The sequence below is a fragment of the Solea solea genome, chromosome 8, assembly GCF_958295425.1.
Source record: "Solea solea chromosome 8, fSolSol10.1, whole genome shotgun sequence".
Classification (NCBI taxonomy): Eukaryota; Metazoa; Chordata; class Actinopteri; order Pleuronectiformes; family Soleidae; genus Solea; species Solea solea.
This window is the reverse complement of record NC_081141.1, coordinates 20,883,803-20,900,789: the sequence shown is the minus strand read 5'-3', so window position 1 is coordinate 20,900,789 and position 16,987 is coordinate 20,883,803. Positions and strand designations below refer to the sequence as shown.

General features: G+C 42.9%; 1 protein-coding gene across 3 annotated transcripts in view; it reads left to right on the top strand.

Annotated features, from left to right (window-relative positions):
• Window positions 1-16,987, top strand: part of emid1 (EMI domain containing 1) — a 66,696-nt gene that overhangs the window by 48,339 nt on the left and 1,370 nt on the right. Inside the window, exons 4-16 of one of the 3 annotated variants that reach the window (XM_058635335.1) lie at window positions 4,206-4,295; window positions 4,375-4,436; window positions 4,536-4,668; window positions 6,423-6,467; window positions 6,568-6,675; window positions 9,124-9,231; window positions 11,785-11,874; window positions 12,544-12,596; window positions 12,681-12,743; window positions 12,836-12,880; window positions 13,070-13,114; window positions 13,270-13,281; window positions 15,722-15,806. In XM_058635335.1, the coding sequence (XP_058491318.1) occupies window positions 4,206-4,295; window positions 4,375-4,436; window positions 4,536-4,668; window positions 6,423-6,467; window positions 6,568-6,675; window positions 9,124-9,231; window positions 11,785-11,874; window positions 12,544-12,596; window positions 12,681-12,743; window positions 12,836-12,880; window positions 13,070-13,114; window positions 13,270-13,281; window positions 15,722-15,806 (939 nt within the window). Of the gene's footprint in view, window positions 1-4,205; window positions 4,296-4,374; window positions 4,437-4,535; window positions 4,669-6,422; window positions 6,468-6,567; window positions 6,676-9,123; window positions 9,232-11,784; window positions 11,875-12,543; window positions 12,597-12,680; window positions 12,744-12,835; window positions 12,881-13,069; window positions 13,115-13,269; window positions 13,282-15,721; window positions 15,807-16,005; window positions 16,097-16,987 lie in introns of all 3 variants that reach the window. The other 2 variants (XM_058635336.1, XM_058635337.1) reach the window with 2 other exon arrangements.

The following is a 16,987-nucleotide window of genomic DNA, read 5'->3' as shown; positions in this document are numbered from 1 at the left end:
TGCAGGCTGTTGAATCTTTCTGCAGAAGCAGAGAACAAATAAACCTGACTAGGTGATGAGGCTTCAAGGATCAGGCCATCACTGCAGCTGAGTGTCCAATGTGTGCTAAAGAGTTGTGGTTGGCAGAGCCCACCGGACTGTTAGCCTTAGGCCATGCTGTTTGTTTTTACTGAAGAATGACCTTTGTTCAATAAATATACAATTGTGTGCGTGTGCTTGTGTTTTTAACCTCTTAAAGATCTTTTCTGGCATAAACACTGACCTTGTTGGGGCCGGTTGTCCTCATGTAGTGCTTTCAGACAGACATGGTTCTGGTTCTGGCTCTGGCTCTGTTCTGGAGTCTCAGAACCTTGGTGCTTCTGGCAGAGCCAGCCCACGTTCACAGCAGTTTAAGAGGAACCAAAGTGGGAGGACGTTACTCTGCGTTACTCAGGCTGAAGTAAATGCAACACCATCAAAATCTCCATACTTCCTCTACTTTTTAGCTCGTCCTCACAACCCAGAATATGACACGCCAATTGCCCACGGCTCACAAGGAAGAACCAACCATTTTTTGGCTCCAACTGAGAACCAACTTTGAACACTAATACTTTGAATAATAAGCTAAAACTTGTTATGGTTAAGGTTAGAGATAATGCTTTGTTTAAGATGTCCAAAAGAATGGAAGTCAATGCAGAGTCCTTGTGTGTGACATGTCTTTGGCTCTCACTCGGGTGGTACCAGCAAAAACCAATAATAACAGATTTAGAATAAAGCTGCCATTATTATAACTAGTACCAGATTCATAATGTTTTTTTGGAATCCACACTGAAAATGAGTCTCTGCCGAGTGCTTTCTGTTACATTTTCAATGGTTTCCCTCTCCTGTACAGTTCCCACTTTGGCGTGCTTGTGTTTCACTCGGATTCTGATTGAATTGTCTGAATTGACAGCCATGGTCAGAGACACTGTGATTTCAGTTTGTGTGCTGGTCTGTCCATCTGTGCCATTGTTGTGATCCCAAGAAAGTCTGGAGGGAATTCTGTAAACTTTGGCAGGAAAAGTTTCACTTGATAAACTGGTGTAATTTCAGTGGTCATGCATCAGAGGTCAAGGTTGCTGTGACCACAAACACGAATGCCTTGTCATTGTTTTATCTGAAGAACATCTTGAGAGGATACTGAAATTTGGCACAAACATTGACTAAGACTTGACGATTAACTGTTTAGATTTGCATGACCAAAGGTCAAGGTCATGGTAGTCGCACAAATCTTGTTTTTGGCCTCTTCAACGTTAAAATTCCTTCTCACTCAACATGAGCATGTTTTATGAGTCGAAAAGGCATTGGTCAGCAGAGGCATACAACCGCTGGACTGTAATTCTAGTGTTTCAGAGTTATTGGATGTGCTGTTTTTCATTTTACAAGCTTGGTGGTCAGTTCCTCATGTCCGTCAAGTAGCGTGAGGCAGAAGAAGGAAAGCCAGTACTGTCTGGGCTACATGTGTGTGGCTAAGCCCTTTTTGTCTTGCCACCACTTTGTGCTGATAGAGACTTAATGCTGTGAGAAGCTCCCACAGACTTTACTCGGCGAAATCCAATCCGAAATTGACGTTACGAGAAATCAGATTTCTTTCCAGAGGCTTCTCATCCCTGTCATAGCTGTAACACATTTTCCTGCTGCAACAGAATACTTTTACCTACAATTCAGATGATCATGTGCTCAAGCAGAAACACTCCCTTAGGCCTTTCTTTGTAGCCGCCTCAGTGAAAAAGATAACCTTTGTAAAATCTTTGTAAACAGATGAAAGAGAGGGAGAGAGATGGAACGAGAGACGGAGCTGATGTCAGGACTGCCCTGACCCACTGAACTCTCTGCAGGGGTATTTCTCTAATAAAGACTCAGTCACTGATTAGGGCCCAGTGCAACACGGGGCCAAAGGGTCAAATACATTCACACTTTTCTTTGACACAAACCCCCCAATTCCCCATTGGGGCAATTAGCCCACTGAGAACAAAGAGTGGATACAGTGAACCGTGTCCATCAGGGAGCGTTCATTAACTGCGATGATGCTTTTGTTGGCCAAAAGAGCAACGGATCTCACTTCATCACAAGTCTTACCCAAACACGTCCTGGATGCAGAGACACACACACACACACCACAGGCCGTGTCATCAACAGACACTGTCACAGAGCAAAGTGGAGTAAGACAAGCCCTGCATAATGTTGTTGCAAGACGGGAGACAGGGAGCGTGTAAGAGTTGTGCGTGGGAGACCGTTGTCCCTGTGCCAAAGCTGGCTTTTAATGCTTTGTACAATAGCTTGTGTGTGGGTGAGGGGATCTTGGCTCTTATTTTCTAAAAAGGAGAAAAGGTGCTGTTGGGTGGGGAGTAGCGCGGGCTAGATTTCTTCTCCAGAGCCTCCTTTTTAATTGAATGCAGCCAAATACGCAATCCAAACTACACAGAGAATGTCCCCGGCATGTTTGTGTACATGTACACACATGCACATTTCTCTCCTCTGTCTTCGCAGTCTCTCCCTGTGTGGACAGATGTGCAGTACAGACAGGTGAAGAGCAGTTCACATTGTGTGTGTGTGTGTGTGTGTGTGTGTGTGTGAGGTTGACATTGTTATCAAAAGGTGGAAGAGTTCTCCTCAACCTCAAGTGCATGCCATAACATTTCACTCTCGGGTCTTACATGGTTTAAATCCATCCACACGTGTAATCCTCCTGAGAAATACCCAGAACCCAAAACAGTGAAATCATGAGCACAGAGGTTGAGGAGGGGAAATTATTGGAGCGCTCTCAATTTCATCTAAACTATGTATGCTGTGCACTTTTCATGCTCCTCCTTTGCCCTCCTCTCTGTCCCTGCTCTTTGGATAATCATTCAGCCCGTTATGTTTTCCTGTCTTTAAGTTCCAGAGCATTTTAGTTTTTTTTTCATGACAAAAAGCTTTGGTCTGTAGCAAATGGAGACAGATTATGACATGTGATGTTCCAATAAGTGAGGCTGTTGCACCTCAGTGCAGTGCAGGTGCTATTTCATGGCTTCCTTGAGTCGAGCACTTGGCGCTGACCGCAGCCGCTGGCCACTGAATGGAAAGATGTGCGTCCTGGTGGCTAATGAGGTGCTGAACCCAGACTCTTGTTTGCATCAGGAGCACCTGGGTCAACCAGAGCCAGACCAGGCCGGACAATGGAGTCAGTCTAGCATTTCCTACTAAGGTCTGCCCATTCAGAATATCCACAGTCCGGGGACACAAACTCCCACACTTCATAAAGTGAAGGCAAGACAGAATGTGAGCCGAGTCTGCCCATTCTCTCCACACAAGGAAGCTATTGTTTGTCTTGACACGTCCTCTCTCCCAGGCCTTCCCATTCTACCCTCTGTGAAGAAACAAGGTTCAAGGAGAGCATCTTGGAAAAGATGCAACATGTGCAATATTTATACGAGAGACCACAATGTGCAGCTGATTTCACTCTTCACTACTCTTTAACTTGAGGCAATCTTTTTCCTGGTGTAATACTAAGAAGCTGTCCTGGAAAACGGCGACCCACTGTCAGAAACTGTGCGGGGGTGATCTCTTGTGAAACACGCTCATACTCTAAGTTATATTACACTGGAGTGATGACATGAAAGTAAATTTTAGTATTCAGATCAGCCGAGGATTGTCGACACATACTCTTTTCTTGTTTCTTTTTCTCTGTTGTTGTCTTTACAAACTCCTTGCCGACGTCCACACTCGCTGTAACGTTGCGTAATTCCTCTGATATTTTGAATGATTAATGCATTTGCATCATTGTAATGTTTCCATCCATCAACATGTTGGACATTTCTTACGTTTGTACGCTAATGTCAGAACAAGCAATGATTCTCTTCATCATATAGTCATCAGAAAATCATTTCCAGAACCTGCAGGAGGTCATCAGAGTCTCCACATATCATGTTGAACCTTTGGGGGCTTCATAAAAGATATGCAGCTAGAGTTTAAAACGGGTCCTGCAGTCCAAATTGTTGATGAAGATGTTGCTTCTCTAATATCAACAGTATACTAGACCTGGCCAGCAGATAAATAAACAATTCCTGGGGTGATTTAAATCTGAGATTGTTTCCATTTCATCCCCATCTTGCAGCGTTTCTGAACAGTGTATCTGAAAACATACAAAACCTTCCAGTTCCAACTTCAAGAGAATGATTTTCGGTTGTTTTATGCTCTTGTTACAGACCCAGGGAACCAGCTTGTAGCTCAGGAAGCTGTAAGGAAACCATCTACACTACGACGGCCGCACGCACGCACGGGAGAAGCAACGTCTAGTAAGAAGTGTCAAAGTGTCACGTGTTTGACTCTGCAGCACAGTGGCAGGAAAATGAGGTCATTTTCTGTCTTTTTCAGACTGTCTCAACTGCAGCCGCGTCACAGCTCTGAGTGACAGACTCAATTCACTGGAGGCAAAGGTAAGAGAGAGGGGGGAAAAAAAATAACATGACACATCTGCTTCAAACAGGGAATGTACTTGTAATTGTCCAGTCGTGTTTTATGTCTTCGCTTGCCAGGTCCAATTACTCACCGCCCCTGCCTCCACATCGCATCGCCACACTCAGGTTAAAGGAGGAACTGCACCAGAGGCCTCATTACTGATCGGGGCTGTTACAGCGCAGGGAGCTCCCGGTGAGCAGGGACCTGCAGGTGTGTATATGTGCCAAGATGTTGTAAAGCTGGGATCTCAAGCTCAAATGTCCTGGGGGGGCCAGTGAGTGTCTAGTTTGGTCAGTAGATATATTTGATATCAAATATTTTGAGAAAAATACTTTGAAATACTAATATTTTGATGATATTTCACATAATTTCAAAATAAAATTGTTCTCAAAATAGTTCACAATACAAATGTGATCTATTAATGAAAAAAACATACGGAAACAGCCGCATGAAATTGATTGGGGTGCTGCATGTGGCTTGCCGGCCATGTGTTTGACACCTCTGTTTTTGTGGATTTTGTGTTGTGAGGTAGAAACAAGTTGCAAACCACTATGACATCACCCACTGATTTGTTAAAAGTTCAGTATTAATTCATAAAAATAATGAAAGTTTAGTCGTCAACTTGGTTTTTAAAACCAGAAGAAATGTTTGGTGATATATATACATACATATATATATAATCTGAAGTCATAAAACACACAAAATGACATTAAAAAAATAGCAAAATTATACTGTGGGGAATCTTCAGAAATACGGAGCAGGGGTTTACGGCACTCTTTTCTGTCTGCGGCTGTGTATTTTTGAAACAACCACCAAATGAAACCAAAAGCTTACATCTTCAGTTCAGCAGATCGTTAATCGTGACTGACCTCAGCAGAAGACGTCTGCAAAAACTCCCACACGTGAAGAAGAAGGAATAGAAAATTAAAAATGTCCAAAAATGTGTCCAAAACACATTAATTCGAACCCCAGACATCATTTCACTTGTGCCACCTTCAGGTAAGGTGGTATCATGATTGAAATTATATATAATAATTAATTACATACAAGCTTTATTCAGAATGTTAAGGTGAGATTTGATGACATTTTCAGTCCAATTTATGGCCAAAGGAAGAAATAATTAGATTTTAGTGGTCGATTCAAGAGTTTTTATAAAATCAATTGTTGTGACAATATGTGGGAAACGTCCTCTCTCTATAACAGGGGTGTCAAACATATGGCCCACATGTCACAACCGGCCCACTAGAGGGTCCAATCGGGCCCGCAGGATGAATTTATGAAAATTTCATCATAATACCATTATGATATTTTTTTTATTAATTTCTTTTTTAAATACTTGTACCTCGGTGTGGTTTAGTGTATTCATGATCTCAATGGCATAAACTTTTTTTTTTTTTGTTTAAATCACTTTTTTTTGCCCCTTTTTATATTTTTTTGTTCCCAAAGTGCTTGACTGTCAAACGATCTGCTCGCGTAGTTTCTTTTTAATATTCCCAGGCTCACATGACATCATTTGAAGCATTAAGTAAATCTCACACGGCTCACTCTGTGGCCATTTAAGGCTTAGTTAGTTTTTGTGTGTGGGTTTTTTTTTTTTTAAGCATATGTAGTGTGACTTCTCAGGTCCAGCGAGCAGAATGTGATGCATACAATTGGGGAAAATTGGAGTTCCCCCTTCAGCTGGGAGAGGCCATTTAACCTGTCTTCATTTCCAGGAATCCTGTAGGCTGAGTCACATTTCATTTGTAATTTGGAACAGAGATTTAAATCACCCTTAATAAAGTTATAAACAAATGATAGTTGTTAGTTTGGGTTTTTGCTCTTCTAACCTGGACACGACTCAGAAAGTTGCACCTCATCCTTCAGTGGATTTTTTTTTTCATCTCTAAGTGAGTTGAGCTCAGATTTTGTTCCCAGAGCTGCATCTCTCTCTCCATTAAGCCGTCTCTCTGTTTTCATTGCAGGTCCTCAGGGTGAAAAGGGGAGAGATGGGCTTCCTGGCAGAGATGGTAAATTGTAATTATAGTTGCCTTTCAGTCAGTGTAAAACCATTTAAGATGTAAACCAGTTAAGTCTCCGTGATTACTCATGACTGTTTCCTCCTCTTAGGGAAGCCAGGGTCTCGGGGGCTGCCAGGTCCCAGTGGGCCTCGGGGGGAGGGCGGGACGAGGGGCCCATCTGGAGGCCCTGGACTGAAGGGATCGTCCGGACCAGCAGGTAAGAGACGACTGAAAGCACAAACGCACACAGACGAGTTTTTAATACATCAATCAGCATATCGGAAAGATTTATATGTGCGTGCGTCACTGCAACAAGGTGGAATTCTCGCGTATCCACTTTACATCTCCTCTGTCTCTAGAATAAGACATTTGAACGCGATACTGCTGACCAAAGACTTGTGGTAACGCTCGTGTAAAAAGGACACACTAAAGGCTGACCGGTGATGTCCTTCTCTGCAGGGTTTGTCTTTCTCTTAACACGTTCACAGTCCGCCCACAAACACCCTCCTGCGGTCAAATGTCAAGGCTGGTAACTTACTGGAATCTGGGCACAGTTTGTTTGTTTGTTTGTTGGTTTTGAAAATCATATGTTTCTAAAAGCTGCTTTTTGTCTGTGGGCAGCTGAAACATTTGTTTTCAGACATATAAACACCCCAACTGACATGTGCTACTGGCCGTGGACACCGAGCCAAAGCAGATACAGAGGATTGTATTGCTTTTGATGAATTTAGGGCTCACTGTGTGTATTCTGGGTTTTATATGGCCGCTTAAAAATAATTTTAATGTTGTTTTCAAGGTTTGAAAGGCTCTTGAATTTTGGATAAATTGCTCTAAACTGTAACTTGATTTGTGAGTCGTTTAGAGAAATGAAAATAGGTTGTTTTGTCCTTCTGCTGTTACAAAATACAACTTTGGTTGCTTTTACTGTGCTGTATGATTTGTATAAATATGTTAAAAAAGAGAAGTACTTGAATATGACCCTAAAGAAGGCGTATAAACCCTGCATGTACAATTAATAAATGAACCTGTTGAGAAAAGAGTTTAATCCACAGGAAGCAGTGATTTGAAGGATAATAAAGATTAGACTAGATTACATTACATCAGTGGGGGAAATTCACTTGTTATAGCAGCAAAAAAAAAAGGTTCAGGGTAATAGAATAAGTAAATAACATAAGTAATAAAAAAAAATATAAAACATAAAGAATTGTCACATCTGCTCTGGCTGTTATTCTTCTGCTCTGAGTTCAGACCCCTACTCTGCTGCTGCTGCTGCTGCTGCTGCTGCTGTAGGGTAAAGACAAGATGTAGGAAAAAAAACTACAAGCCCGCGCCATGTGACTTCAATCTGAAATGAACATGAGCTATATATACACAAATCCCAGGTCCTTATGATTTCCATATGCCTGTAGTGTTATTGTTTTTTCTATCTCCATTACTTCATAAGTACCCAAAGCCAATGCTATGTCTTGCATCCAAAGCTATGTTTTCCTTATTAGGCGGATTCTTTTTCTGTTTTACAAAAAAAAAGAGGAAGATAAAGACAGGATTGGACTCCGTCCAGTGTGGGACAAAATATAGACAAGTATGTTTTTGATACTGGGGGTCATGGGAAAGATTGTGTTGTTATAAGTGACATTGTACAATCTGATGGATCCTGATAAGTTACAGGAGAGTTTTATTACACGCAGTGATTCACATTTTGACGGGGCGTCCTCCGGCCACTCTAGGGAACCATTACTCTGCGGGAAAAACGCAAACTGTTTTCCCAAATATGTCACATGTATTCTACAGGGCCATTTTAAGCGGCCATTTGAGCCACTTTGCTGCAGATTTGAAGCTCGCCGCCTCTCCTCCGAAAGCAGCCAAAACACAGCTGGTCGCGCCGCGGTGTTTATCGAGGCTAAGTGAAAGCGGCCCGCGGCGGTGTCAAATGAGAACTGTAATAACATTACCTTGCAGAGCGACGATAAGCAGACTGTCATCGTCGGTTGCATCCATGAGTAAACAGAGAGGTGGCGAGTGTGCGTCTGTCTGGGGGCCAGAGGTGGTGTTTTCGGGGGCAGCGTTAACCTCACGAGAGTACAAACAATGAGGTCAGGTAGATTCTTAGTGATGCTTTTTTCCATCTCCAAAAAAAACAGGCAGGACATTTTCAGTTACGGAGCCTTATGGACTGTTGCTGGTTCACACACACATGCATAAAAGCTAGCGGCAAGCATGTTGGGGGAATTTAATTTACCATGAACCGGTGCCAGTAACACTTTGCAGAGTGTAATGGTGTTTATATGAGTTTTCCTGTGTCCCTGAGCAAGTTCTCAGCACTGGGCCATTAAAGACCCTCCTCCTGTTAATTACAGAAGAAAAAAACTTGGCCAGTTCTTCTGTCCAGCTGCTGCTTTTTCCTCCACATGTGCACATACTATACCAGAAACTAATATAATGAATCAATCAACACTTTTATCTAATCTATTTCTTCCCTGGTCTTTGTCACAGTTTATCTTCCTCACATCAATCGCGGTCATTTATCATGACCATTCCGTCGGCTCTGGCCTTTTTTTTTTTATCCTCTCCGGAAGAAACTGAGATCAGATTTTCTTTTTCCATGTTAGTGTTGCTGAAATGCAATATGTCACCGCAGTCATGTTTCTGTCATCCCTGGTGTCAGGTCCTCGCGGTCCACCGGGATTCCCCGGAGAGAGAGGTCTACCGGGCCCACCTGGGCCTCCAGGGCCTCCAGCACCAGCCAGTGCCCGCGTCCCTGAACCAGATCAAAGTAAGAAAAGTATTTATCACAATGATCATATCCTATAATGTATCCTGTCCCAGTGCATCTGGGAACTATGGTGGCCTTTGCATACCAGAAAGGATTTAAACCCTTTTCAAATCTCTCCGTCTCTCTCCAGTCTTTCACTCTCACACTTTCTCTCCCGCTTTACTCCCTCGTCTCTCTGTCACTTTATGCATCAGGTTAATGGGGTAGAGCTGTTTTTCCCCTGTGTTTGCGTTCATAACACACACACAAAAAAGTGCATCAGTTTGGTGCTGCTGGGGAAACATGTTGGCACAAGATGCCTTTGTAAAGCAAAGCTGTTGCAGATAAAAGGCTTATTCTCAGGAAAACAAAACTTTTACAGCAATTCTACACTTTCAACAACAAACTTATAGGTAGTCATTTACGACCGTAAACCCTCCTACATGTTAAAACACTGGACACAAGTGACTGGCCTTAAAGAATACAGAGGTTTCCAGATGGACATAAGCAGACTGTTGCGTTTGTATTCTGCTTTATATTTCATTTTTTTAGCATCACTTTTCTTCAGTGTGCAAAGCTGCTCGGGTGCAGCTTTACGAACACTCTGTTTTTACAGACCTAGACCTTTCCTAAAGGTCAGAAAGGTAGATGGAGGATACACCCATGTCCGACAACCACTTCACCACCCTCGCTCTCCACGCAGGGAGAAGTTTCCAACTGGGCTAAATCAGGCAATGGGACACCATGTCCGAACAATATCAGCTTGCCGTGAGGCCGGCACGAGCACATGTACACAAATTCAATCAAAACCTCGGGTTAGGAGGCTGCGAGACGAAGGTTTTACAGACGTCGCCTAGCCCTGGACTCTTCACACCGCTGATGTTCATACGTCATGCCGAACATCGTCTCTCTCACGCCGTGTGGGAGCGCTTACAAGATTTAGGACTAATGGTAAGGCGTAGAAATAAAGGGAATGAGAAACAGACAGTGTGACGGTGATCCTTTAAGTGCTACTTGCTCCGCACTGTCTGTCAGCCAAGCAGAACAGAATCAAAGAGTGTTAAATGGAGGCACAGACGGTTTGAGATTGACACAGACTGCACATGCTGGGATGAGAACCTGTCCACCAGTGACTGATGTCACTCAACAACTTCCAGATGTAGGCCATTCAGACCAGAGCTGGGGGGGGGCGGAGTGTGAGAGACAGATGGGGGTCTGCACCGGCTCCTTCAAGGTCAACATATCTGTGGGTTTTATTTGTGGCTTCAATGGTCAAACAAAGTATGAAGCACACACAGGTTTGAGAGCGCTGGGTTCATGAGCTGCGTTTAGCGAGATGATTGTGAGCCATTTCTATAACATCAAAGTAACACTGGGGAGCGTGAGTGGGGGGTGGAGGACTCTGTGCTGAGCTTCCTTTAGAAAACACAGGCTTATTTGGCTTTTACATCTGCAGCAGGAGGATGGAATTCTCCTGCTGCAGATGCAGAACAGAAGAGCGCTCCCTAAACCAGCTCCAGAACATTAAAAACAGTGAAAGAGGACGAGCGTTCAGCTGAGAGCATGTGTGATTCCGGTGTTTCAGAGTTGACCCATATGTTTTCATGTCACTCTGAGTCACAGATCCTGTGCGTGCTTTGCAGGGACTGAAGAGAGAGAGAGAGTGTAGAAATAGAGCAGCTCTGGTCCTGATCTGTTAGCAGTGTGCTGCTCTCTGGCAGCAGGAGGATGTTTCTGGCTCAGCCTCATCTGCATCTCAATAGGTCTCCTGCTGTGTTTGGATCTGTGTGTCCTGTCGGCACAAAATGACCCAATGAATGCACACATTTAACACCCTCTTCTCTAGAAGAATCCCTAATTTGTGTCTGGACAGTGTTGATACACAGACTTAACTTTTTTTTTTATTTGTGCAATATTGATTATTTATTTAGCTATTGTGAAACTCTCATCTAAGCTTTTGAGTACACTTTTCTGTGTTAACTCCCCTCCTGAGGTCATTAGACGAGAATATGTGTTAGAAAACACTGCCCTCTAGAGGTATGGTAAGTCAAAACTCCAGGTTCCATCAACATTATACAAGTGAAAAACAGAAACACATGCTCCAGTAAAAACATTTAGAAGGCTAATCAAAAAAGCTCCCATTCAATGGACTTATAATGCAGTAATGTGCTTTAAAATGAATTCAGTAATAATCGCTCTGAGGCGCACAGATCTTTTCTGTTCCTTTTCATTGTCGTCAACATCAGTCAAATCATAACATCCCTTTAAAATGAAGCAACCATAGATCCAATCAACATATGTACATTTAAGCTAATTAGAACCATGTGATTGATGGAACATGTGGAAGCACTGAAAGTCAAAGTACAATCAACAACGGATAAACAAATAATACATGAGCAATACAATAATCACTGCCTAAACAAACCTCAAGGTATAACAATGCAAGATAAAATAGAAAAGAAAAAAAAATACACATTTATCAGCTTAGTTCCCGTTTGCAAATGCTCTTGTAAAGCAGGGGGAGCAGCGTCTACATCCCATCAATAAAAACACGCTTTCTTGTTTGAACTGCAGCTCGCGGAAAAGATCCTTTCTTCACCAACACTTTCCATGACTCACAACGGCTGCCTGTTCCAGGACCTCAGGGACCCCCCGGGCCTGTTGGTGAGTGTTTATCAGTCTGTTTACTGGGTTTAATTGTACACAGGATGTTTGTGTTAATGTGTCACACTTTTTCCCCTATGAACGCACACATTTTAACCGTAGGTGTGAGAGTGAATGGTTGTTGGCTCTGTGATGGACTGGCGACCTGTCCAGGGTTTGACCCCACCTTTCACCCTACGTCAGCTGGGATTGGCTCCAGCACCCTGCGACACTCATATGGAGGATGAAGCATTTGACAATAAATTAAATGAATGCTATGTCTACCCAATCTGCAATTTGTGACCATCCATCCATTCTACCACTTTATCCTCCAGACAAGGGTCGTGGGGCCCCTGTGCCAATCTCAGGGCCACACACCTATGGTCTATTTAGAGTGCTCAATTTACCTAATCCCTATATAGCATGTTTTTGGACTGTGGGTGGGAGGAAGCCAGGTGGAACCTGTAAAAAGAAAACACACACACACGGGGAGAACATGCAAACTCCTTGTTCTGACCGGGTCGCAAACCAAGGTCTTCTTGCTGCAAAGGCAAGAGTGCTAACCACTACGCCAACCATGTGGCCCATAAAAATATAGAAAACTCGAAAAATAATGTATGAACTAAATATTAAAAACATGAAACAGGTAAGTACTTGATTTAACTATAGATATTTCTGTGTATTATGCAGGTCCTCCAGGTCCAAAAGGCCCAGTAGGACCAACTGGCCCTGCAGGACAGAATGTAAGTCCAGTCACATACTGGGTGTAGCTCTCTCAGAGCCTTTTTGTCTTTGTCATTTTAAATATCCAACCTGACTCAATATAGGGAAAACCTGGAGTTTCTGGAACACACGGCCCTGTGGGGCCAAAAGGAGAGCGTGGAGAGAGAGTGAGTGAATTCAGAGCTAGTTCTTTTTTTTTTTTTTTTTTAACATTTAACTCTAAACCCCTCAAACTTTTTTTTTTTTTTTGCTTTTTCAGGGTCCTCTAGGTTACCCAGGAGAGAGAGGCTTCAGAGGCGAGCCGGTAAGCCACCTCCACCCTGCTACCTTGAAGATTATGGCCAGAGTGAATGAACGTATAGGGCGAAACATCAACACATGTCATAGCTGGTTATATTTCTGTAAACTATACTATCCAGCTGCACCATGAACGAACCACACTGGGAACACTGTCCCACTTTTTTATTTTCATTTCGTCCATATCTCTTCACAGGGAACACCAGGTCCTAAGGGAGAGGCAGGAGAGAAGGGCTTGCCGGTAAGAAAGCAGTTGATGGTAGTTTTACAGTTGATGTGTTGACACTCGGCCTCAGGAGGGAAAAACAAAAATATGAAAGATTAAGATTCCTTTGTAATGTTTTCTTAGTGCCTTTCTAATCCTTACCTTTCTTTTATCTCCTTCTCATTTACAAGAGCAATCTAAATGTAAGATATTTTTATTTATGTCACCGTGTATTGACCTTGCAGTAGCGACTCTAATTTCACTCTAACCATGATACGCTGTATATACCGCAGGTTGTGGTTCCTCTCAAATCCATACCTTCCCACCTGCCGATAGTGTCTGCCGTGCATTGTTGTTTTGGTTTGAGTAGACGTGACTGTGTCTGTGGATCTGTGTGATTTCCATGTGTGAAACCCTGTGGTGTTAATGTGTTTTTGTTCTTGTTGGTCCTCGGGGTGTTGCTCTGGACTGCTGTCCCCTGTCACGACACTGTCCTCTTGACCCCTAAAGCTGTCTGACTCCCTCTGCAAGCTGCTGTTCCCATGGCTACCTTTCACAGTCACATTTTCAGCATCTGACTTTGGCATATACAGAACATATACAATAAGAAAGTGTCGCGCTCTCAAATTGAATATAGTCAAATATCCCATAAATATCCAAACGAATTTGATTGAACAGAAAGTTTCACAAATGATACACAAAGACAATATGTGAAATGTATATGCCAAATCCCTCCATGTGTGTCAGCGGTGGGTCCTGTTGGGCTCAGAGCTGTTGTGCTCTGATGTGAGTGGAGTGGATACAGCTATTCTCATTTATCCCACAATGCAACCCTGCATGTTTTTTTCACCAATCCCTGCGTCACATAGACTGAAAACTAACTGAAAATAGAGTGCATGGTAAAAGAAACAAGGCAAAGTCAGACACCGCTCAATTCTCAGTGGGAGTGTCGTCGTTTTTGTGTGTTTGGCAATAGACGTGAAAATATATGAAGCTTATTGCTTCCACAGTGTGTTTAGTGTTTACTTCTCTTCCGTCTTCACAGTTGTCAATCTGGCTGTGCGAAGACTTTCACTGTCGGCTTCATTGGCAGAACGACAATAAACCCCAATATCACGTTCATCCCTCCTCCATCAGAGGAGCGAAGCAGAATCCAGACATTCATGTCTGAACAGAAGCGGCTTGACAGTGTCCTTAGAGGACACAAATGTAATGAGTGAACGTAAGAGTCGGTGACACTTTGCCTTTTTTCTTTCACATTAACTTCGTCCTTGGTTTGTCTTCGTACTCTGAGCCTTTTCATAGTGAAATCGCTCACTCTCTCTGCATGCTTTTATGTCATGGTGAAGCTTTCAGTTGCTCTTTTGTGCCCCTATTTTTATATATATATACAAATTTCAATGTGTGACATGTGAACCTAATGCCTTATTCTGTAACAGTAGACACATCAGATTTCAAAGAGACCCTTTACTACTCATTCTGTCAGATAAACATTATGTAATATGTAAAGGTCCAGTGTGTATTGTACATTTAGCGGGTAATATACTATACTATAAGTATGCTTGTTTGTGTATAAAAGCTTTAAAATACAAAAACGCGTCAGGTTAAGTATAATTTTTTTTATGTATTTTAATATTATTGGCTTTAAAGTGTATTATTGGATATTGGCAAACACACCGAAATCTGCTGATATGAGTGAAGACGACAACATTAAATAAGCTAAAATAAGCTGCTACGTCCTTGACTTCTATGCTGGTGCCCTCTAAAACGACTATATTATATTATATTATATATATACATATTTACATACATATATGTGTGTATATATATATAGATATAGATATGTATATATATATGTCTGTGTGTGTGTATATATATATATATTATATATATATATTATATATCTATATAATTGGTTATCAGCCCAAGCACTCCCAATGTATTGGTATATCAAATATCAGCAAAAAGTCCAATATCGTGCATCCCTAGTAATTAGTAACCAGAGGCCTTGCTCCACAAAGGCAGCCACCTTGTGCCGTCATCTTTCTACAGCAGCCCAAACAAAAAAAGCAGAAGCTTACTAACCAAAGAAACAAAGAAAGAAGAGCATCATTTTTGGTGTGCGAGGGCCACCATAGTTCCCTGACACTCTTGGAAAAAGAGTGCGCAAACAGAGTAGTATGTAGACTGTCTGTGTGCTGCATTCTGCAGCCTCACCATTAGGTGTCTCTAATCCTTACACACTGGACCTTTTAAGAATGAATGTGGCGATGCTGAACATACTCACCTGGCTTAACTGCTGACCCAACAAAAGGAATGCAGACGGCATGAACCAGTATAGAAACGTGCAGTGACAGTGTAATCCAACACGAGGCTGGTCTGTAATGTGCATGCTGACGCTGCCCAGCCCAGCATGGCAGTGTGACGTCACACAGCAGCATGGCCAGAGAATGAGGGAACGTCGTAGAAAGAAATCTCTGAATGATGATGACGATGATGATGATGACGATGATGATGATGATGTGCTGGGCAGATACTGTGTGTGGACTGTTTTAACCCTCTAACTGCTGAAGTGAATTGCATCTTGGCGAGCAGTTCTTTGGCTTGTGCTCCTTACCTTGACGGCTGTATCTATCTTCACAGGGGGACGGAATACATCAGATCAGAGAGGCGCTGAAGATTTTAGCCGAGAGAGTTTTAATCCTCGAGACTATGATCGGTATTCATGGTGAGTAGGAGGCCTGAGGCAGGGTCAGCTTTAGGCAGGGGTCAGAAGTGGGGGGGGGGGAGGTGGGCGTTGCTCAAAACTCCCACCGTACCTCACTGAAAAGGACAGGGAGTGGGAACAGAGTCACGAGCAGCCCCAGGAATCGGTCTGCTGTTTCCACCCCCTCACACCCCCCCCCCCTGTCACTGCTCTCTGATAGGACATTAGCTTGCAGATGTTCCAAGACTTGCAGGCAGACCTTGAGCTTCTGGCTCGCAGGGTGACACTGCTGGAGGCTATCATCTGGCCAGGTAACGCTGACACATCCTCACCCACAGATCTGCCGGCGCCCCCCCCCCTCCCCCCCAACTGACTTTTCTTTTCACCAGATCTTTACTGAGCATTTAGAAGCGTCACATTTCTGATTATCACTAGTTGATGTAGTCACTGAGTAGTAGATATGTTTTAGAAATGTATTCACGTGTATGGACTGTTGTGGTTGTGCTGATCTCTCCGTTCGATAGTCGTGCTGATTTAGTTTCTGTAAAAGTTTATATCTTTTTTCTCTCCGGTCACTCCAGACGAGTTATTTCCGTATTTGTATCGCTAATTACCAAGCACCAAAATGAGTTGACAGAATTATTAGTCAGCACGGCCACTTATTAGCCGAGATTTTACGTCTCAAATGCCAAATAAATTGAACTCGTTAAATTTGTCCCTTTTGCACAGCGGCCATTTTGACAACAGGCCACAGCAGGAACTTCACGGGTGGATAGAGTCAAATGAGTGACGGCTGGGTTCCATTTAGCTTCCTCGGCTTCAGAGCACACGCTGTTCAAACTTACATGAAGTGAACAGAGCCGTCGTTAACGTGATCAGTAACACCTGGGGCTTTTCCTGCTGCACATAAATCAAAATGGCTGCTGAGCAAAGGGCCAATTAGTGTTTTTTTTTTTTTTTTTTTTTAAACCGAAAATTTGAGAGGCTTTAATTCTAAGATCCAGACCCATTTAGTTTGATCATGTTTTGTAGGTTTCGCATGTGCCTGTGGATGTAAAAGTGCTTAGGTGATAATTGAATACATTTGTCAAAAGACAGAACTCGTCCAGACGTCATTTATCAAACACAGTGTAAGAAAGTTTGCTGGGTTTTGGACTTTTGGCTGAACAAAGCAGTCAGTCCTCGAAAATTCTGATTAAGTT